General features: G+C 47.0%; 1 protein-coding gene across 5 annotated transcripts in view; it reads left to right on the forward strand.

Moving 5' to 3' along the window:
- The window catches only part of RTN4 (reticulon 4), a 47,540-nt gene that overhangs the window by 21,825 nt on the left and 2,688 nt on the right, over window positions 1–23,027 (forward strand). For 3 of the 5 annotated variants that reach the window (XM_061356862.1, XM_061356864.1, XM_061356863.1), the window contains 3 exons: window positions 14,470–14,677; window positions 16,855–16,993; window positions 22,399–22,468. In XM_061356862.1, coding sequence (XP_061212846.1) covers window positions 14,470–14,677; window positions 16,855–16,993; window positions 22,399–22,468 — 417 coding nt within the window. Of the gene's footprint in view, window positions 1–6,163; window positions 6,437–10,410; window positions 10,562–14,469; window positions 14,678–16,854; window positions 16,994–22,398; window positions 22,469–23,027 lie in introns of those variants that run through there. The other 2 variants (XM_061356865.1, XM_061356866.1) reach the window with 2 other exon arrangements.

The following is a 23,027-nucleotide window of genomic DNA, read 5'->3' on the forward strand; positions in this document are numbered from 1 at the left end:
ATCAGGGATGGACTCACTGTCTCCAGTTTTCTCCTTCAGTTCTCCTGCTGATCTGTTGAGACAGAAATAAGTCACTACTCACTGCGAGCTCTGCTGTGGTGGTCTATAGGCTGGGCATTAGGTGGCTTTCCAGACTTGCTCTTAATACGTGACAGTAAGCCAGGGAGGGTGTTTGAATCTGCTGCGTGTACATGATTTGAAGAGGCATTGCTGTTCATACACAGTTCAGACATTAGACTTAAAACTTGGGAAAATACCCTTGCTGCTACTATATGTGTAGCATACACATCTGGAATCTGGAAGAGAACCTGCACATCTGCTGTCATGGGACTTGCAGCTTGCATTAGGTCAAGGCCAGTGGTTTGAAATAAACAGTGCACATGAATGAGTGCCATAGTACTCTGGTTACTAGGAGAGTGGTCATTGAAGTTGAGTATCCTGCAGATGTTAAAGTTGGTTTACATGCAACAGAGATACTAATTTCCATTTTTCTTTTCAGGTGGGGCTTGCACTTCAGTGTAGGTGATGTTTCTTCTAGGAAAAGGTACTTCGGTAGCAAAAAGTTGAAGGAGAGATAAGATCATTGTCATGTTCTCTAAAGTGAACGCCTCATGAAACTCCAGCTCTTGTAGCCTAGAGGAGCACTTGCTTTTTGATACCACAGCACTCTGCTGCTACTTAAGTCTTAACACCAGAAGCATTCCTGCTAAAAAACACCTACTGCAGGAAACACAACGACTCTGTTTCAGATAGAAAGCCAAATATTAGTTTGACTCAGCCTTAGTGTATTTGTGCAGTAGCTGCAGTCCACGGTTCATAAAATACATTCCCAGTGTAGGTAGACTACGTCAAATGTGTTTTGGAACACACGGGCAATGTCAGGGTGTTGATGTGCTTGAGATAGGGTTTGGAAAGTAAGGTAGAACAATTAATGCTTGCATTTAACTTTGCATCATGGTTGCCATTCCTCCTGTCTCGCCTCTTCATACATACAGGTGGGTGGAAAGTACAGTTTCCCTTCTCCCTGGTGATGAAATACCAGTGATACCTGCACTGTTCAAATGCTGTGTGTTGGGTGAAGACTTCTCTCCTTGTGCTCAGACTTCCAGCATACAGTGCTGTCTAGAGAACAGCTGCTGTGCATCTAACCCTTCGTGTCAAGGGGTTAATTGTTCAGAGATCAGACTACTTAGCAAAATAACATTGCACTTAATATAACAGCTTTTTTCCTTGGTTCTTATAACAGGAAGCCTTGCAGGAGTGTCTTAAATCATTGCATGGATGTAGCAGCCTGGGGGTAGCAAATCACTGCTTTGGGTCTGAGGAGAACACAGCTGCTGCTCTTCTGTCTATGGGAGGCTGCCAGAGAAGCTGCACATGAACCCATTTCTCTTAGCAGGAGAGGAGAGACTTGAAGGGTGTCTTCCTTCTCCCATCTAGTGGCACAGAGTTGGGACAGGCATGGGGCTGGCCTGGATGTGTGGGAAACTGGGGCACTGTCTGCAGTCTGTCGGTGTTGGAATCACTGTAAAGCAGCTGTAGTTTTAATTCTTGATGTGCTGTGTTGTTTGGGAAGGAAAATTGTTGTTTCTGGAGACACGTTTTCTTAAAGCTAAAGAGATGAGAATACTAACCCAAAACCAGGGCCCATTTGGCCTAGATTTTTGTCCCTGCTCTGTGCTGTTGACTTTTTTGCTCACTTCTGCTGTATTCTATAAAACAGAACAGGACTTCTGAGACCTGCCTGAGGAGTGTAATGACAAGCCGTGAACAAAAGCAGTTGTCTGCTTTTACTACCACGCTACTTAAGCACAGTTTCAAAGTAGCATCAAAAAACTAACACATACACTGGTCCTTCCACACTCTGAAAAGAGGGATAATTCATCACAAGGCCAAGAAGTGGCTCTTTGCATGTGTTTGCCCTTCTGAGTCTTACCTTTATCATGTGTGTGGGGGGGTTGGTTTGGGTTTTTCTCTCATTCCATCAGTGGAACTGAAACAGATCTTCCTGTGCCTTAAGTCTTCTGGAATCAGTTGGCTTGATGTATGTATAGTGCTTGTTAAAACATTACTCTCAACTGCCTTACAACTGCGCTTAAGTGAAGGTTCTTGAATGCTTATCTAACAGTGCTATTTTTGATCGCTAATGTGCTTGTGTGTACCTGAAGGTGTAACTTCCACCAGTCCCACTGAACAGCAGGGAGCTAAAACCTCTAAAGGTTTTACGTTTTAAAACTCCACCACTCCAATAAAGCCAACCTAAATCTTTGAGCAGCTTCCTGGGTTAGAAGGAGGTTTGTTGAATGCTGCCTGGCAGACCCTTGGGTAATCTATTTTGCAATGGTATCAGACTACAGGCACCTTGTACTTCATAGCTGCACAGATGTGAAAACCAAACCAAGCAAAGCAAAATCAGAACTGTGGTTAACTGTCAAGAAACCCCTCTCCTTGTAAGAAACTCCTATTGATAACAGTTTAACAGCAAATACCCCTCTGCTGCACCACCATCAATTCCTACTGTCATTAATACAGTGATGCTTTTTTCCCCCCATTCCCTTTCTCAGTACATGCTGTATTTGGCCTCCAGGCAGATAATCCTGCTGCTTCACTCTCACCACACATTTCTGACCTCCATAAAAATACTCCAGATTAAGATGTGATGCTTGGGATGCTGCTGACCTGTGCCACAGCTTCTGCCAGGGCTTGTGCTGGTACCAGCACAGTGCAGCAGGGAGTTGTGCAAAGGAGTGCTCATAAAAGGGCTTTGTTGCCATCTAGTGTTTGTAAATGGGGTGTAACTCGAGTATCCTCTGCCTGCTACAGGATTGCATGTGGGTTTTGAGAACCTCCGGGTGTTGAAGCCAGTTCAGTGTTCTTAGGACTGAAAACTAAATACACATCAGAGCCCTTCTGTTGCACAGGCTTTCTTCACTGATAATGCATTTCTATTGGATAGAGACCATTAATTTTCCCAAATAGGCTAGAAAACCAGGCTTTTCATAAACCTGGCTGTGAGGCTTTTATGTTATTGAATAATAATACTATAATTAAATTTGTAGATTGTAGAACCTTCCCCAAAATCAAAACCTCTGACCATGACAGAAAATTGGGTACCAAAATGTGACTACATTACCAGTATAACTCTTGCTATGTTCACCTTGAGCATTACAATGACATTTGAGAATGATACTGAGATCTTTCCCCCCAGGGCTCTCAGTTTGACAGGATACCCTTGTTTCATGGTGGTTTTGAGCAACAGGCTCTGTAGACATTCATTTTAGATTAAATTTATGGGTTTACAGGTCTCTTGTTTTCACATATGCTACAGAGCACTCTGTAATTGAATTACAGGAATGCAGCTGTTTACTAATGTCTTACACTTCCTGGATTGTCTTGAGAGGGCAAATTCAGAGGTGAATTCCAAGTGGGAATATGCTTTGAGAAGGTGGCTGGGTAGTACTAACGATGGAGCTTTTCTTTTTAGTCCTGAAACATGGGGGCATCACTTCCTGTGATTCTGTAACAGCAAACCAGGTCATTGCAGGTATGTGAAGCTTAAAAGAAGTCAGAAATGCTCCTTACACCATGTGGTTATTTCCTGTTAGTTACTGTATTTGTAGTTAGTTAAACAGGACCGTTACCAGATGGGAAGGGTTTGGTTTTAGCTGGTTTTCACTGAGGGGAAAAATACCTTTGAATGCCTCTGGAATTCCTTTCAGGAGCAGATTATTTGTAAAATAGCCTGGAATTCAACCTGAAATCTTGATTTAATTTGTTCTGGTTGTATTCTTAGATTCTTTGGTGCTTCAGGTCTTCTCTTCTGCTACCAGGTAAATACTAACAGATAGAGGCTTCTTTTCCAGAGTGAAGAGTTTGCAGAGGAGCAGGAGAAATAGGGAAGAACCCAAACCTGACCCTTAGACAGATTTGCTGAAAGGAAGACCTGCTGTGTTTTAGTGGAGCTCTTGTGGCACCCTATTGAGATGCAGAGGCACATAGAGCAAAGCCAAGGCCACTGACAAAGCAAGGCCTTTGGGAAGTTATTTGCAGAGTGGCAAAATTAGGGGAGAAGATGAAACTTGTGGTAAGCTTCCAGCTTTCCCAGAGGCAGAGTTAGGTGGCCAGTATTGAATGAACCTTCAGGCAAGAGCAGAGTTAGGTGATCATCCCCAATGCTCTCCTGTGAGAAGTTGGGAACACTCTTCAATGCAGAAAGGCTGCTCTACATCTGCTCAGGGTGATTTAATATCTATGTAGTGAGTAAAGTACTCGCCCTGCAAGCAGGCAGCCCTTTGGATGTAGGTGCATTCCACAGAAGAGCATGGTTAGAATTGATTGTGTCTGTTTTAGCTGTCTGGGTGAGTTGATAAAGCATCTTGTAGGCAGCCTGTTAGTTGGGTAGGTTTTGTGTAAGTGGTGGTGTAGAAGCAGGCATGCAACTGTCCTCAGGAAACAAGAAAGCTCAAGCAGAAGTTTGTTGGCACTGCTGGTGCTTTGTTTAAAGAGGAGGGAGTAGAGAGTGTAGAATAGAGTGTTAGTGCCTGAAATAAGAGATGTGAGTATGGAGGGATCCAGACTTTGTTTTAGACATTGTTTGCATGGAGTGGGAAGAGAGAACACAGTAAAGAGAAGGATCTTGAGGGCAGGGAGAAGCTCCTGTGGATGGAGTTAGTGGCTCATGTAAGATGTAAGGAGAATGGGGACTGGTAATGCAGTTGGCTGCATGTTCATGTTCTGGGTGCTGCCGATTTGCTGTGGATACAAGGAAATGTCTGCTCAGGAATGTGTTGCATAAATGTACTATTTTAAGTATGTAATACAAGGACCATGAAGAAGAAATGAAGAGACTGTAATTGTGTGTTGGGTAATCAGCGGAAAGAGCTTTCTGAAAGCATCAGGTTTCTGGCTATTTTAGTGACAATGCGGTCATCCAAACAAATGTGAGGGGAGAACAACGGATTTTGGTGCTTTCCAGTTGATTTTAAGAATTTCAGCTCAAAGACAAGCACATTTTCAAATGGGTTTTGTACTTCTTGCATAGTGCAGCTCTTCAAATTTTCTTGCACTGATGTTTGCATGTACACTTCCCATTTCCTTCCTATAGTGTATGCTTTGATTTACCTGTCGAACCCATGAACAAAATGTACACTGTGGTATGTTGAAAACGTGTGTAACTGCTTTTGCTGTCAAAGGAGGCCTTAAATCTATGCAGCAGCTGAAGCAATAGCAGGGTTTTCAGGTAGTTTTGTATCTTTATATAGGATTGTCTGTTCTACTGTGTAAGTAGGGAATCGGGATCTCCATCCCAGCCACCTCCATCACATTTTAAGAGGCTTTGGAGCAGTGCTGGGGAGTTTTTAGCATTGTATTGTCAGCCCCAGATCTTAAGAACAGACTCCAAGCCAGAGAAATAGTCAGATCCTTTTCAGCAGGGATGGAGAACAGAGGGACATCCTTCTCTTTCAGCTTGAGTTTCTGGTTTAGGCTTGTCTCATGCCTGTATGTTGCTTTCTATACATTAGTAGGGTAAAGTTTCAGGTTCTCATTTTCATTTAAATGGAACATTTGAAGGTTGCTTCCGCAGCAGACAGCAAAGGGTAAACTAAAAAGGGGAAGGTTTTTGGTTGTAGGAATTGTGTAAAGGGTTAGGTAACTGTTCTCAAGCCTCCATTTAACGAATACATGTGGCTGAGCGCTTCATAAGGACTAAAGATACCAGCAAAATGACTTCTTGTGTTCTTCCCCAGCCTCTTGCTTTTGTTACAGGCACAGAAAGGGTCCTGTTCTGCCCTCCTTCAAGCCTTTTTTCTTTAAAGGGAGAGGTGTGTTACAAAGAGGGCTCTGTTAGCCTTGCAGACAGTCGGGCGTTTGTTTAAGGAAGCAAGGGAAGACGTATATTGAGGAGGTCTGTAACGTGGTTTAACCACTGCTTGAAAAGCAATGTCTTTAAAGCCTGCCTGGTGGCTACTTTTAGCTCCAGTGTGAAAAGCTTCTTAGGGCAGTATTTCTGTTAGCCTGTGCTGAGCCTGTCCATGGCACAGACACTGCAGCAGCGCAGCGCACGGCTGTTGGGCAGGCAGAAGCCATCTCCCTCCGTGCCGCTTCCCTTCTCCCTCCGCCTCACGTCTCTCCCGGCTCCGTCGGCACGCAGGGAAGCAGCAAATGGCTGCACGGGGCCGGGATTGCATTGGAGCATGAGGAGCCTGGAGAGAGCTCGCACTGCGTCAGTCGTGCTCCACACCCCATCAGCTGACCGGCCTCCTGCAGCACCAGTGCAGCCGCGCACTGCAGACGCGCAAGCCCATGCTTCCCATCCCGGGCTGCGGATCCCTTCTCCTGCAGCTGCCCTCTTGGAATGCATAATTGATAACCACAGCTGGAGGGTAGAGCCTTTGTGGAGAGATGGACAGCCAGCTGAGCAGCTGGAAGGACAAGGGTATTTCTTTCACCTTTCTTCCCTTTCATTTTGTAACGCTAAAGATGCTGCGGGTCGTTTTAAACAAACGGGGTTTGTGGCGTGCGTGTGATTGTGGAATGTATCCGAGGGTGGGAGATGGGTGCTGTTTGCAGGAAAAAAGCTGTAGGTTAAAATGGGTAAATATGAGCAATGCAGAGGGATAAATTATTTATGTAGGTGAAACGGCTTGTGTGACACTGCAGATCTTTTTCAGCCCTACAGAGTGTATTAGAGCACGGCTTGTTTCCGTACGCACTGCACAAATACCAGCATAGCCTCAATTTACTTGATGTTCCTTTGAAATTCCTAGATTATTAATGTCTTTACAGTGCTAGCTATTAGTGTGAAAGAATATGGTGCCTGCAGTTCATGTGGTTTTATTATTTTAAAAGGAGAAATCTCATGCTGACTAGAGCAGGGTGGGGGTATGGGGTTTTCTGGTTAATACTGGTCGGGATCTCCCCTTCATCACATTTGCTGTGGATTTTTCATAATTCTATTGGATTTTAGGTAAAACTGAGTCTGATTTTTCAGACCTGGCAGCCATAACATCGAATTGGTTTAGGTAAATAAGTAGCTAACCTTAAACGAATGTGGTTCTGACCTTTGTTCCTGGAGCCACCAATGGGAGATGGCGGGTGTAAATCTCTGTGGATCATTATATTAGTGCTCAGTGTGTAAGGGTTTAAGCCTGATTTGAATATGTAATCATCATATTTTATCGGCAAGACAAGCTCTAAAAGATCTTAATCATCTCCAGCTACTTAAGTATCTCTTAAAGGGCCCTGTTGTGCTTGTTACATGTGAAATTTTCCTCTTCTTTTATATCTGTTGATCAAAATCTATGGTTGTTTTCCTCTTGGACAAAATTGCCGGCAGTCTAGAATCCATGGAATGCTCAACCAGAACCTAAATATGCAGCGAAAAAGCCCTGCAGGGGAAAAAAAGCTTTACCCCTCTGCAAAACAGTTTCTTAAAATGCTAATCTTTAATGCAAGGGCTGTAAAATATTAGGAAGAAAATAATCTGCAGTGTTTAGCAATAGGGTCTGGATGTGGCACTGGTTTAAACGCTCAGCACTGCTTATGGCAGGCCTGAAATTCCTGGGGTTGGGAAAAGAAAAAGGGGGTGGGAGGGATGATCAGAAGGATTCTGTAAAAACCTAAAGGGAAGTTTCCTTTGGGTATTCCGGCCCAATTTTCAGGCTGTGTTTTTAATCTCAGGGCTGGTGGTGGCTTGTGCCTTGCTGCAACTGAAAGCAGACATTTCTGAGCCTGGAATGAGAGGCTTTGGGAATAATGGAGTCTTTCCTAGTTTAAAATGAATGGATTGCCAGTGATGAGCATGCCTGCATGTCACACATAGGGAGAATACACTAAGCAGAGCAAGCCATCCTAGTACCAGGGGGTCTGTGCTCTTGGCTGCTGTGCAAAGTGTGGACCTGACTGGTGTGTAATGGAGCTGTCATCACATGAACAAAGCAAACCTAAACCGGTCCTTTGTACATATGTTGTGCTGGTAAAACTGCTTCAAGCAGTTTTCCGTTCCTCTTTCCTCACTTTGTTCTTACATAGTGGCATCCCCTTAGGTGCAGGAAGCTGGTTCAGTGCCTGTTTCTCCCTCCAACAAGTATGTGCTGCCTTAGGTTTAATTATCATTTCACTTGCAGAGGTAGGGCCTAAAAGCAAATGGAAGCAGAGCAAAAAGAAATGGTTTTCTGGGGAAGCAGAAGAGCCTGGTTCTTCTTTTGCAACTGTTCCTGCAGCCTGGTTTGCTGTGGTTTGTGGTAGCATTTGTTTGTAACAAGATGGAGATGCCTTGTTTCGTGTGTTGTTCCTTCGTTAGGTCAGGCTCCAGTGGCATGGAAGATGATGGGTAAAGTTCAGGGACTGATTACACTGTTCAGCTTGCCCCAAAATAAATATAGAAGCAAATATTGCAACATGCTCCTTCACATGCTAAAAAATAACCTTCAGAAAATGCTGTGATCAAATCTAAAGCCAGGAGCCGAAAGGATGGCTCCTAGTTAGACCTACCAGCTAAAGCACCACTTTCTAGTTAACATAACCCTAAGCCTAGTTTTGCTGTGTGCGTTTCTTGTGCTGACAGCCAGAGTATCTGAGGAACCAGCCTAATGAAAGGGGTACAAGCTGTGGTATTGGTTTAATACCTGGTATTTGATCTATTGATCATCTAGACAGGCAGGATGAAATAGGTTTACCCTGGGATGACATGGCTTTTATTTTTAGCATTTTTAAAGACAGGTCTCCGTGGACAAATTGGAACTAAAATGTGTCTTTTGCTTATTCACTATTTCAATGAATTGTCAGGTTTTAATGGGTGCATAATGCTAATGGCAGGGTGAACAGCACAGCTGTGCACCCAGGCTATCCCAGGATGCCTATTATATATATTAATGTGCCGAAAATCTAACTGAATTCAGATTAGTTAAATAGAGGAAAAGGTTGCATTATCATGAGTAGCCAAGACTTTGGAATGATTTTCTCTGTTTATGCATTGTGCATGCATGCATGGGTGTATGATTTAAGTAGAAATTGAAAGAAAAGTACTGTTTGGCTTACTAGTAATTTATAGTTATTTGTAGGTACATCAGTGTATTGATATATAGGTAATATTTGTATCTGGGGGAGACAATCTGGTGGTATGGGACTTTGTTTTCATCCTAGCATGTCCTTGGGAAACGTGTATCGCCTTTCCTTGCCATGGACTGCGGGGCAGAACGTGCTAGCTCTGGAACGTGTGCGATGCAGGCTTGTTTTCTGGCCCTTGGGCTCCGGTTAGACCAGCCCATCATTCCCACTGGCCATGCCATCCCTATGGAACATCTGTCCCGAGGACAGGGAGGGCTCTGTTGGTTGAAGGCAGCTCCATGTGCATGGCACCACGTGCGGTTGTGCTGCAACCACTCGGGTTCACCAGGCTGGGATTGTTCTGTTGTTACTGGCTGGCAGCAAGGCACTGAACTGGCTCCCAGCACGGCTCATTGGGGTAAAAGGAGGCTGGAGTTTTGTGGCTCAGGCTGTGACTGCTCCTGCTTAGGATGCCCCATCCCTGGCAGTGTCCAAGGCCAGCTTGGATGAGGCTTGGAGCAAGCTGCTCTAGTGAAAGGTGTCCCTGCCCGTGACAGGGGTTGGAGCTGGATGAGCTTTAAGGTCCCTTCAACCCCAACCATTGTGTGAGTCTGACAACTGTGATTTTTAAATGGTCACTCTGATGTAAGGGAACTTGAAAATGTGGGAAATCTGGAAAATATCAGGCCCCAGCATTCTAATGGTGTTTGTGCTTCGCAGACTGAACACTTGATGGATTGGTGGCTTCTCTTTGGAGTTGGCTTGGTCTGGTTGGTCCAGATCAGGCTGGGCCAGGCTTTGAAAGTGAATCTGCAAGCTTCAGCTCTTGCCTGGTAGATAATCTGTGTACAAGATCAGTGGAAGCACTGGGCATCACTGTCTGGGGTAAATAGGAAGGATTTTGGTGTAAAGTGAAACTGCTAGATACTGTGCATGCAAAGATCAGTGGAAATGGTGGGCATCGCTGCAGGTGTGAATAGGAAGTTTATTTAATGTAGAGTGCCAAATGCCTCTAAACAGCACTCAGCAGGGATTTGTGCTTGGGAGCTGGTTTATCAATAAGCCTCCACTGTGCTGCGGTGACAGTGGTGACTGTGCACTTTGCAGTGTGAAAGCTGCCCTTTCTCACCACTTCCCTGTGAGCACAGCGCGGCTCTTGTTAAACCCACCCAGAAAAGCCCCTTTCTTGTGCTTTCACGCTCTCTTTATGCACACAACATACAGATTCCTCCTCAGAGGTTCTCACCGTGCAGCGGTTGTTCCCTATGCACAAACCTCCCTGTGCTGCAAGCAGCCTCCCTATGGGGCTGAGCTTGAGCTCCCCACGGCCGTGCCCTGCGTGCGGGTGAAGCCGCGCTGACGGCTGCGGCCGCGGCGCCATTGGCGGGGTCCGGCTTGGCTGCGGTTGCGTAGAGGCACCGACCTCTGCGTGCCCTGCAGGAAGTGGAACGGCGGGGGAGAGGCTGGGCACGGGCTGCTGCATGCGGGCTGCTCAAGATGGAGGCCAGAATGGGTCAGTCCCTTTTCCTTGCTTTTCTCTAACAGCCGCCAGCGGAACTCGCTTGTGGTATCGAGCCTTTCAATCCCCGCCTCAATAAGAGCGGGGGGCGCTTGGTTCCGCTGTTTATAAAGGGCGTTCTCAGGTTAAATCGATCGAGCCGCTTGTTGTCATTTTGCCACAACGGGGGCTGTTGGGTGTTAACTGCGCTGCCTGTGGAATAGGGAGAAAAGGCTCTAAAATACAACCAACGCAGCGGTAAAGCTGCCGCGGCACTCGCTTTACAAGCAAAATGTAATGGGATGAGCTGTGCATGTAAGGCACGGATGCTAGCAGGGCTATTTTTAGACGTGCCAAGTGACAGTTCGTGCTTACCAAATGTAGGCAGCTGTTCCTGCTTTAGAATAGGCTGGGGGTACTTGCTTTAAATGTAGGAGATTGTAGTTTGGGGGTATAAAATGAAGGTTAAAGCGGTTTCCAGGAGGAAGGAGGCTGCTTGGCACCGGTTCCTGAGAGTTGGGGTGTGGGGGGGTTGTTTTTGCGCTGTGCTGTGCTTAATCTGCTGTGAATATCTTGTGTTTAAAGCCAGAAAGCTGCTCCTGGTAATGCTTTTAACTCTCCATGTTCCTTCAGAAAGAAATGCAGATAGGTGTTTCTGATCGATTGGGGTTTATAAATCACTTCCATCGCTTACAAATCATTTTCATTGCTCTCTTTAAAACTGCACCTCGCTTTTTCAGTGTCTTGTAGCTGACTTTCCCTTGGAGGAATTCACAATGAAACCAGATCTGGGTGTCGTTAAACTGGGGCTGGTTTGATGCGGAGAGGAGACACTGAGAAGTGCTTTGTGTGCAGTTCAGCTGTGGTCTGGGGGCTCCCAGCTTGGGGGGTTTCTTGCTGTTGACTTGAGACCAACAGGCTGAGGATGGGGCACTGAAAGCCATTTGTGGGTGCTTTAATTGCAGCCATTTACCTTGTTTTCTCCTATCTTGGAAACCAGGATACAGGTGAATGAATGACTTCACCTTCCTTACACCTGGGTGCAGGTACAATGCTTCCTGCTTGTAGTGAGTTAGTTCTTGTGAAGCAGTCAGAACCTCAGAGCAGTGGAGAGGCTGCAAAACTGTGTTAGAGAGGAGGGAGTTATCTCAGTTAAGCAACCAAAGCTGTCTGCAAACGGAGAGGAGAGGGGCTCATGCCTGCCATGTCACACGATACAGGAGCAGCACCCAAGTATCACCGTATGGATGCTCAAATTGCACCATTTGAAACTAAATATAGTTTCAGGATTTGCAGCAAATACTTGGGAAGAAATAAGGTTTTCAAAGCTTTTTTGCATGATTTAGGAGCACAAAATCCACTCATTTATTCCTTTTTTTGCAAGACTGCTTCTGCCCCCCCCCTTCAGTGTTACAGATACTTGCAGCTCAATTTAGGTTTGGAGTTTACAGCAATTTTTAGGTCAAGCTCACAGTTTGGTTCATAAGCTTCTTTTATCTGCTAAACTTGCTTCGTTAAGGTGCACAAAGACACTACCAGGCACTTTGGTGGTTAGAAGCAAAGCCAAAGAAACCAAATCAAATGTTACATTTAGGGATTATAGCCCATCCAAAAGGAATGTTACAATTGCTTGATATTTTTTTTATTTGATTATTACAAATTAATATTAAAGACAGGTTTTCTTGCTTGGAGCTTCATTGGTGTGACAGTGAGAACAGCAGCTCTGTAACATGACGAGAGCCAGCAGGATAACAGGTCAGCAGAGTGCACGGGTGGGTTGGGCCTCAGTGTGACAAGGACTTTAGATGGGTGCTGGTGGAGCAGGAGTGTCACCTCCTTCAGCTGGCTGCTCTATCTCTCACCCCATATGTTGGTGGAGTCACATGGGGGAACCACAGCCAGCATCTGATCTGGCTGCTGCTTTGTTTGTGTTCTGCTTTCTGGGGGCAGCAGTTGTCAGCAGCAGGCAGAAAACCAGGCAGGCAGTGGTGGTGGAGGGCTGGGGCTTGCTCCTCCCACTGCAGTTCTGGTTTGTGATAAAGAAAGGACTGGGGCGGGGGGAAATACCATAAGGGCCATGGGTTATGAGAAGAACAGTTTAATAATTGAAATAAAATGATATCTAATAATAATTGTATGAAAAGGAGATAAAAAAGAGAGAGGATTAAAACCCAAGACGGTCAAGTGATGTACAACACAGTTCACCATCCACTGATTGATGCCCAGCCCGACCCAAGCAGTGATCCACAGCTCCCAGCCAGCTCTATACTGGGCATGATATGCTGTGGTATGGAATACCCCTTTGGCCAGTCCAGCTCAGGTATCCTGTCTCTGCTTCCTCCCAGCTTCTTGTGCCCTTCCTCACTGGCACAGCATGAGCCTGAAAAGTCCTTAATCAGGGTAAGCAACGACTAGAACATCAGTGTGTATCAGCATTATCCTCATCCTAAATCCAAGCAGCACTGTGCCAGCTACGAGGAGGAAAGCTGACTCCATCCCAGCCCAAACCAGGACAGTATGAAAATAGCAGCTTTAAGTTTCTGACCAGGCTCTCATTTTCCCAGCGCCTGCTGCTCAGTACGTTTTCCCTAAGGAAATCATTAGGAAAGGGCTCCAGCTTCTGAAACACAGTGAGATTGCACCACAGCCCCAGTGGCATTTTCACGTTGTACCTACAACAGGGATTGTGCAGGCTTTGCCCTACAGAGGCTACTGAGTATTTAATGCTGGTGCATTACCACGTTTTCATCCTGTAGCAATAATAGATGTATTTACTTTTCTGATGCAGTCATTCAGAGTAAGAATGTGTTCTGAACTGTGATGTGCTACTTTACAGTTGACTTTGGTGATGGTTAGGGTGAGATGGGATTACTAACCTCATGGTGCAGCAGTAATTTACTATAACTTGAGTTCTGTAGCTACCACATTATTGCTGTTCAGAAGCAGTTTTGATGCAGAAGAGGAATTTGTGCTTGTGAGAATCTGGTCAGCTGTGGAAGTAGAAATGATGAAGCAGGAGTTTTTCTGTGCGTGTCCCTATGAAGTGTAAAACCAGAAGAGATGCCCCTGCCTACTTCTGTATTGGCAATGGGGGAGGACTTTTGCCAGAGCTCATGAGCTCAGTGGGGTAATTGAGCAGATGCAGCAGCACCTCAAGGCAAACAGATGTGCAGTGGGTGCATTAAACCATGACCTATGACCTGGGCAAGGGTGTAGTTTAAACAGTGATGTTAAGAATGGCTCAATATTGTGTGCTGTCATGAGGGTTGCTTAAGGAAGAAGTTAAGCTTGGCTTATAAACGAAGCATTTGGCATGGCAGAACAGCAGATTTAGCCTGGATTGAAATTGCAGTGAGATTATTTCCTCTTGATGGCTCAGTCTGTCACCCATAATCAACACTCCCATGGGAATGTCTTTGCTCAAAAGGAAACAGAATGAACTGTTAATAGGTTTTGAGCAGTGTCTTTGCCTCTACCAGACTTAAAAGATATAATGGCTTAGAGATCTGTTAGCGTGTTGTCATTTGTCCTAACAGGGAATTGGACTCAATCTCAGTGAGTGACCTCCACAGAAGGCACAAAAATAGAATGAAATGAAGCAAAACTGCCATGGTTCTGGTGCAGAGCTCAGAACAGTAGTCAAAGAGATTAATTCTGGCATTGCTTAAGGGCAGAGTTGTTCGTGAACTGCAGCAATTACATTTGAGGTAATCCTAATAACAATAATCCCAATAATCTGAAGTCCAGTGCAGAACCAGTGCTAAAATAACCTATTCCTAGTTGTCATTTCAGCTCTGGTGTCACAGTGAGATGGCAATTTCCATTCTTGATGACTCCCAGCAGTCAAGTGAATGGTGTTTTACTGTTTTCATATGGATGCAGAAGGTTTCTTGTTCTAATTTCTTTCCTTCTTCACATTCTAGTTGTTGACCTCCTTTACTGGCGAGACATTAAGAAGACAGGAGTGGTGTTTGGTGCCAGCTTGTTCCTGCTGCTCTCATTAACAGTGTTCAGCATCGTGAGCGTGACAGCTTACATTGCCTTGGCCCTGCTTTCGGTGACGATCAGCTTTAGGATATACAAGGGAGTTATCCAGGCAATCCAGAAGTCCGATGAAGGCCACCCGTTCAGGTGAGAGTCTTCCTTTCATTAACAAGAAGCGTGCTGGTTTGGGGAGCAGTATTGGTGCTGATGGGAGCAGGGGATGACAGAGGCTGTAATATGTTGCATAATAATGTACATTATCTGTACTGGAACATGCCCAGCCTGTGGCTCTTCCTCTTTCAGTTTTTCTCAGCAGGCATACACATTGATAAAGAAACTGAACTGTGTGCTTGGTACCTGGGGTTTCCTTGGGAATGCTGCAGTATCTTAAGTTACATAAAAAACCACCAAATACTTCAATGTAATGGACTAATATATGCTTTTTAGAATGGTAGAGTCTTCAGAATGTGAACCAGTGGCAGATGAGCCACAAAATGTAAAGGATTCCCAGGAGATGCAGCAGTTTCTGTGCAATATATTTAGCAAAACTCAGAGTAAATGCACCAGGGGAGCCTTCTATCTTTTTGGGACTTTTCTCTAAAGAGTACTGTTAAAGCTTGTGGTTCGTATGTAGTAGCATGGCTGTGTTCTCCACGCACAAGGCTGCCTTCCCACCAGCAGAATCCAGGTTCATTGAGGCCTGCCCAGATCAGAAATCCAGAAACTTGGACTCTGGATTCTGTGGCTTCAGGAATTGAGTCATAGGATTGAGGTCCTTGAAGAGGACCTCAGCTCTTCACTTTAAGTGATGAGCTAAGCCCTTGTGGCTTCCCACGTGTACACACCTCTGCAGTGTGGGAATGTGGTACCCTTGGTATTCCTGCTTCCCTGTGGGGAGTACAGCGGTGCCCAAGCTGCATCTGAAGAGAAAGAAAAACTTAACTCCTGTGTTTAATTGCTGAGTGCCTGTTTCCTGTTTCCACACCAGCCCTGCCCCACACTGCTCAGACTCACTTCTCTCCCTTCATTAGTCAATGAACTGGTTCCACCTCACCATCTCCTGCACCTTTCCGAAACTCCTGCTTGCCCTCCTCTTTACAGCTCTCCCCGATTTTGTGCTGTTTCCAGCTGTTCTCATTCTCTTCCTCTCATCTTCAGTAAGGCAAAGTAAAGGGTTTTATTGGACTGCCTCCATTCCTCTGTGGGTGTTGTGGCTCATTTACCCAGTGGAAGCCAATCTGTGCCTAAACCAGTGTGGGGCAAAACTCTGGGGGGGTGAAAAAAGGAGTATTTGCTTTGGAGCATAAATCTGATATAGAAATTACATTTGAACATCCAGTACAGCAATATGAAACTGTATCTTCTGTAAACTTAAGGCTTTGGTTGGTTGCTTGATTTAACCCACCAAGGCCCTCCTTATACACCCACATGAGGGTGAGTAATTCCCACCTGAAATCCTTCTTGCTCTCTCTACCCAGTGGTGCTCTTGGGAACCCAAACAGCATTTCCAGGTTTCCCAGTTGTATCTTAGCAAGAACAAGCAAGACTTGTTTCACCTGTCCTCTTACTGCAATTTATTTCTAAACCCACTGATATTCATAAGAAGCATCCAGATGTTCTTGTCCCACATACCTGATTGCTTCTTACCTACGAGGTTGTTCTTACTTGAATTTAGACAGTGAAGAGCTTGTGCATGGAATGGGCTTTATTTGTGGTTCAGGGCCTGAGTATCTTGCAGATGAGCTGAGATGGGTGTGGGGATTGGAGCCAAGCATGGAGAGCAGAATGCAGCCTTGAAATGGCTGCCTGCTGTAGTCACTGCTTGAAGTGTTTGCATTTGCTTTGGACTTGCCACAAGGCTGTGCTTGGCTTTGCCTTAAGTGACAGCCATGGGAGCCTCCAGTGTTCATTTTTCAGCGTTCCACCCCAAATCAGAATCCCCCCTAAAAAAAAGCTCAGCAACTGCAGTAACTATAAAATGAGTTCCCTGTTAGAGATGTGCTGCATTGCTCCTTCAACCAACAGGCAAATTAGATAAGCTAATCTCTAATTAAAGAATCTAAATTGCTGTGGCCACTGCAGCTACAGATAGAGGCCTCAAAATGGTGGAAAGAACACTTCCCCAGATAGGAGCTTGTATCTTTATCTTAAAAGAACTGCTATCACTAACTGTAAGAACTGTTTTTAGCATTCCTTATACAGTGAGGTTTTTCCCTTTATAGAATTCAAAGGAACACATGTTGATGTTATATATATAAAACATATGGTGACACTGCTTGGCAGTCCTCCTACAGTGAAGTTTCATAAGCTCTTCTTTCTTGCAGGGCTTACTTGGAGTCTGATGTAGCTGTCTCTGAAGAGCTTATTCAGAAGTACAGTAACGTTGTGCTTGGTCACATTAATGGCACAGTCAAAGAGCTGAGACGTCTCTTCCTAGTCGATGACTTAGTTGATTCTCTGAAGGTAAGTTTGCTCCAGTGTAGAAGCAGCAGCCTTGTGTAAATAGGTCCCTTGCTGACCTGGGTTACAAAGCCCACTAGTCCTCAGGAACGGGGAGGAACAATAGCAGCTTTGGTGCTGTGTAAGTAAATAAGGGGTTTTTGTTTGGGTGTTGGAAGTAATGAGCCTGTTTGTTTGTCAAGAAGTGGAGCTTTCTGTCAGCCACACTGAGCTGAACACCGAGTGCTGCCTGCAGTAACAGTGGATAACTTTAGCTCCACTTCATTTTGCCAGTATAATAACAACCAATGGGAAACTGGCATGATCCCTGGCTGCGTGGAGCTCAGCCTTACACCTCCTCTTTGGTGTTAAACAGCAGAAATCTGCTGCTTTTAGTCCTGCACATCACTGAAATGGGGTTTGCAAGTTACTGTACCTGAAGTGTGCAGTGCTGCCCAACAGATACCTTGAACAGCTCCAGGTAACACTTCATTTATTAAAGGTGGCAGAGCAAAAGAGTACTTCATTTATTAAAGGTGGCAGAGCAAAATTGACAGTGCATAATAATAGTGATAGAATTGGCTGCAAAGCCTTTGGTTCTGCTCTGTGAGGATTACATTCCCTCCTTTCAAGCTAATAGTGTTCCTTTGTTTTCCAAACAGTTGTTTCCTTTACCAAGTACAACGTGTTGGCCCTTTCTTTCTCAGTTTGCTTAATCTTCTTGGAGGAAAGTAAATCCCTTACTCAGTGCTTTGTGAAGTCCTTTGAGTTGCTGTAGGGTTGGGGGAAGGGAGAGGGAAAGGGAAGCTTGTAAAGTCTAAATCAGAGGTGGATCTCAGGATCTTACCCAGAATTTCTGATCTGGTTTCTCATTATGATCCAGCTTAAGCAGAGTTTGTGCTGGAAAAGCTGCACCTGATGCAAGCCTCCTGCAGTGAGTCCTGTCCCTCTGGAGACAGGGGCGAGGATGGGGCAGTGGGGTGGTTACCTGGGGTCTGCTGCTGGTGATACAGATGCATTTCCTCCAAAGGGAAGAGGAGATGGGAGGTATTAGGCTGGGGTTTGATGTGTTTTGATGGCTAAATAAACCCTCTCACCACTGCCCCTTAGTCTGGGCTGTGTGAAGCTGTGTCTCATAGTCATGCTTACAGAACTGAGTACTTGGGATTCATCTCTGCAGCATCTCAAGGCCACAGCCTTGGCCAGAAGAATTACTGTTCCACAGCCAGAATTGCCTTTGATAACTAAAACTTGGAGCGTGAGGGAGGGAAGGGACATACCCTTTGTCTGTTGTGGGGTTTTTAGGGGCATTGAGTTTCAGTGTTCAAAGAAGAGTGAACTTTGCTGAGTCATGTTTGAGCTGCCTGAACACCAGCACAGAAACTTGCAACCACAAGGTCACTTGTGTTTCTTTAATAATTAAGCCCTTTGTGATCTGATCCTTCATCTGAGTTATAAGGGTTGTTTAGAGATCCCCATCCCTTGCAGGGAAGGAAAAGGAAGCAGTGGGCAGCCAACTGCTGCTTCAGTTGCCACTGTTTAGAAAACCAGGCCTTGAGAGGGATTAGGTAGGAAGCAGAATTAATTCCAGTCAGGATGCCTTCGAGGCACTCCAGTCACTTATAGAACGCTGTGGGCTATAGGAAAGATGTGTTTGTTCAGCTCAACTGATTCATTTCCCTTCCCTTCTGACATTCAAAACGTTTTATGTACATTAATGAGTGTAATTTATGGTCGCTGGGAGCAAGCCTTATGTGAAACCAGTGAATGTCAGGAGAGTTCATGAGCACAGGTTACTGATCTGAGGAGGTGTGATGGTGATGCTGGGGTCTAAGGGAATACAGCAGCCCTGGTTTAACACCAAATAGAAATGTCTTGGCTCGTGTAGTTTAAACATCTTCACTGTAGGAAGCAGCGTGCTTGTGTATAATTAGAGGTTTAATGTAGGAGATGTCTGCAGGTCAGGTTATTGTGTGTAATAGTCCTGGCCGTAAAATCCGTCTTGTGAAGGATTTTCTTGCTTGGTTAAACAACACTTCAGACACGGAGGACTTAAAATGGACTGTAAATATTTATGCAGCTCAGAGGAGCTCCTCACAGCTGGGGAGGAGCAGTTCCAGAGCAGCCCTTGCCAGGGAGCCCAGGGGAAGCTGCACTTTGTCCTGCTCCGCAGCGATGCGATGTGCTGCCGCAGCCAGTCTGCCACTGGCCACGGCGGCGTTTGCCTCTGCTCAGTCGATGCTTTGAGCAGCAGAGCTCCTTGCTGCAACCATTTTATAGTAAAGAAATGGCTATATGGACATTCCGGGGTTTGCCATTAAATTGTGGTGTGCTCTGGGTACTGGGGAGCCATGAGGCATTGGGAAGAGGGAGGCAAAACCTCGATGCAGGCTCATCGGGTACACTGGGGTTTTACTGGTGTGTGGATCACCCTAATGCTCAGGCTGAATGCCTGGGGCATTCCCTTGGTCCTGAGCGTGTGGGAAGAGCAGCATTATCTTTGTAGGTCAGCCCTGGGTTGCCTTCTGCTTTCTCTTTCATCTGGAGCTTTAAGTGCTTAGGTGGGTCCCAGGTAACCCCTTCTGCGCTTGGGAGGCTGAGTTGTCTCCTTTCTAAGGAGAACAGAAACCAGTGTGTAAATGTGGGATTGAGGTCAGCTCCACTTAATCCCAGAGCAGTGTTTTAACTGACAGAGTGTGTGAAGGGAAGAGGAGGAGTTGTGGGAGGAGAGTGAGGTTTTGGTTGCCCTTCATTTGCTTTGGTAGCCCTGGTTTCTCATACTGATGTGCTAGAGGAAGTTGGTCTCGTTGGGTTTAGGGTCCCCACTCCCACCCAGTATGAATAAGTGAAGGGGATTACAAACTGCTCGTGCAGTCATTAGACCTCAGGCTGGTCAGGACAAACTTTGGGAGGAGCAAAGCCTGTGCCAGCCAAACATTAACTCCTGGATTTTGATCATCTTTGGGCCGTAAAATCCATGCTCACTGAATAGGATTGGGTAGCGCTGATAAAGGTTGGACTTCGGGATTGATTCCAGCTCTTACCCTCTGCTTGCATGAACTTGCACTTTCTGCCTCTGTCATGGTCTTCAGCAGCGTCACTCAGTGCTCACCTGGCTGGGTGGTGCCCACGAGAGGAGGTGATCGAATCATAGAATCAGCCAGGTTGGAAAAGCCCTTTAAGCTCACCCAGTCCAACCATTGCCCAGCACTGCCAAGGCCACCCCTAACCCATGGCACTGAGGCCTCGTCTCCACGGGGTGTGAACACTTGCAGGGCTGGTGCCTGCAGCCCTGCCCTGGGCAGCCTGTTCCAATGCCTGAGCACCCTCTGGGGCAGGAATTGTTCCTCAGCTCCATCTAAACCTGCCCTGGTGCAGCTTGAGGCCGGTTCCTCTTGTCCCATCCCTTGTTCCTTGGGAGCAGAGCCCAGCCCCTCCTGGCTCCATCCTCCTGTCAGGCACTTGGAGGCAGCCATCAGGTCCCCCCTGAGCATCCTCCACACTGATAGGTGCCTGCCTGGCAGGATGTGAGTGCTTGAAGCTGGCACTTTCAGTTCACTGACTGCAAAGCCTGCACGAAAAATCAGCCTGAATGACCACAGACGGGGGGGATTTTGGCTGCATTAGCAGTCAACTTCCCTCCCTTGGTGGGGCAGGGGCTGTGCTGCGTGTCCAGGCTTGCTGTGCAAGGAGAGCGTTTGCTCTGCTGAAGTCCCTTGTGCAGAGGCTGGCAGGCAGCGCTCGCCCTGGCACTGCAGGGCAGAACTGGGGCAAGGTTTGAATGAATCATGAGGGAGGCTGGAGCAAGGAGCTGTGTTTGGCTTGGTCACCCTGCCAGAGTCCATGGCAACACCAGCCTTGCCTGAGGGGTGACTGACACCGAGGAGGAACCCAGGGGTAAGAAGTGCATGGCTCGCAGTTAATGCTCCCGAGGTTTGAATGGGATCAGCTACTTTGAACGAAGCTCTTGCAGTAACTTCAGGTTGCTGTGGGGGTCCCACAGTTAAGCTTGTGTCGATTGCCATGCCCTTACCTTGCTGTTGGCACTTGATTTTGTTTGGTTTGGATACTTTGCATCTTATGATAAGCTAAAGCTGGATGTTTGGGTACATAACTTGAGGGTGACTCAGCTGCAGGGCAGATCCTTACCACTCCCGCAGGCCTTCAGCACACAGCTTTTGCTTCCCACTCCTGCATACCCATCTCCTGCTCACCAGAGTGCTTCACCTTCAGTCATTAGAGTCATGGAACGGGTTGGGTTGGAAGGGACCTTAAAGCTCATCCAGTTCAACCCCTACCACGGGCAGGGACCCCTTCCTCTGCCTGTTCAGGGTCTTGCACATGAGCCAAGCCCGTGTGCTCAGGAGATGACAAGGAAAGTGCGATGCCGTGTTTAGCCGGAGCCAGGCCCTGGTCCGTGCTCTGTTTGTGGCAGCCGGCCCCTGGCTGCTGCTCGGCTCCTCCAGGGCTGTGCAACACTAGAAGAACCGGGCTGCGTTTCCTTGGGGAGGAACCCTGCACAGAAATAGCATCGGCTGCCTCCTGCTATAGGTCAGAGGTGTGCTGGGGACATGGACACGCTCCACCTGGCTGAGCGCGGGGCCCAAAGCCCCCTGCTTTGTGCAGGGCGAGCGGAGGAGCTGTGGGAGTGCAGTCAGTGGGTGCTGGGGTAAGAACAGGACTGGGCGTGAGCTGGGCTGGGGATGAAGGCAGCAGTTGCAGCAGTGAGGGGGTTTGGGTGGCTGTGAACAGGAGGGACACCTTTGCTTCTGAGTTTGCCTCCGGCTTGGAGCCAGCTTCCATTGCCTGGTGCTGTTGACTCCCCTCTGCAGTTGTAGCATCCAAAGCCCCTGGTTTTTAAAGGGGAAAGCCAACGAACGCAGCCTGGTCGTGTACCTCCAGAGAGGTTTTAGTCCCAGGGTGACAGAAACCTGCCTGCCCTGGTCAGTGTTCACCGAGAGCTTTGCTGAGCCAAAGTGTGAGTGATCGTTGGTACCAAGCCTGGATGCGCTCGGGTGCTGTCCTGCTGCCACCCCAGCAGCTGACGGGCTCTGTCACACAGCAGCCCTCAGACCTCTCACTCCTTGTCTCGTGCCATCTCTCTGGAGGGTGGGAGGTAGGAGCTGTGCTTGCCCATTGCTGTTTAACAGGGATTTGAAAGCACTGGAGGATGCAGAGGGCATGGAGCAGCCACCGAGAGCTCACAGCCTGTGCTCACTGCAGACTCGGGCTGAATTCAGCCCTGACCCGGCCCTCATATCCCATTACTGAGCCCTTGAGCCGTCTTGTTTTGCTCCTCTCTCATTACATGAGACATCCAAGGGTGAAGGGGTTTGGGGTGTTTCAGTTCTGTGTGTGTGGTTAAAGCTCTGAGCAGATGTAGTGGCATGGCCGTGGGCTGACACACGCTGTTTCTCTTTCCTTTCCAGTTTGCAGTGTTGATGTGGGTGTTCACTTATGTTGGTGCCTTGTTTAATGGTCTGACATTGCTGATCCTGGGTAAGTGTTTGAGACCATGCTCAATGCAGAACAACCAGGGGGGAAGCACTGAGGTCTGCTGGATACCATGGGGCTGTTTCCTGTGTGCTGGAGCACGCAGTGGGATGCGGTCACTCCGTGTCCTTTCTCTGGGGCGTTGATAACACTGGAACAGGTCATTTTGAACTGTGGTGTTCAGAAACCAGCAAGCTGAGCAATTCATTCTTTGTATCATGTGAAAGCACCTTCTGTTGTGCTTGTCCTGTCGGGGTTAGCCTGGGGCTCTGGAGGAGGTACCGGCTGCCCCGGCCATGTCCCACCACAGGCAGTTCGGTTCCTTGTATCCCAGAGCAGAGCTTCAGGTGTTGGAACCCACCTGGCCCTGGCCGAAGCTGAGGCATCCCCTTTGGAGGTGTGGAACCCCCAGTGACCAGCCTTGGGGTGCTGTGGATGAGAGCTGGAGACCAGCCCAGCCTCTGCTTCACGGGGGTTACTGACCAGCAGCCAACAGCTGCTGTATGTGGCTGGGTTATTTCTTGTACCTTTAGGAAGGCAGAGGCAAGGTGTGAAGGCAGGGTTT

This window comes from Neopsephotus bourkii, unplaced genomic scaffold (assembly GCF_033783945.1).
Source record: "Neopsephotus bourkii isolate Nb327-2 ecotype Australia unplaced genomic scaffold, CSIRO-AGI_Nbou_v1 NB_873, whole genome shotgun sequence".
Classification (NCBI taxonomy): domain Eukaryota; kingdom Metazoa; phylum Chordata; class Aves; order Psittaciformes; family Psittacidae; genus Neopsephotus; species Neopsephotus bourkii.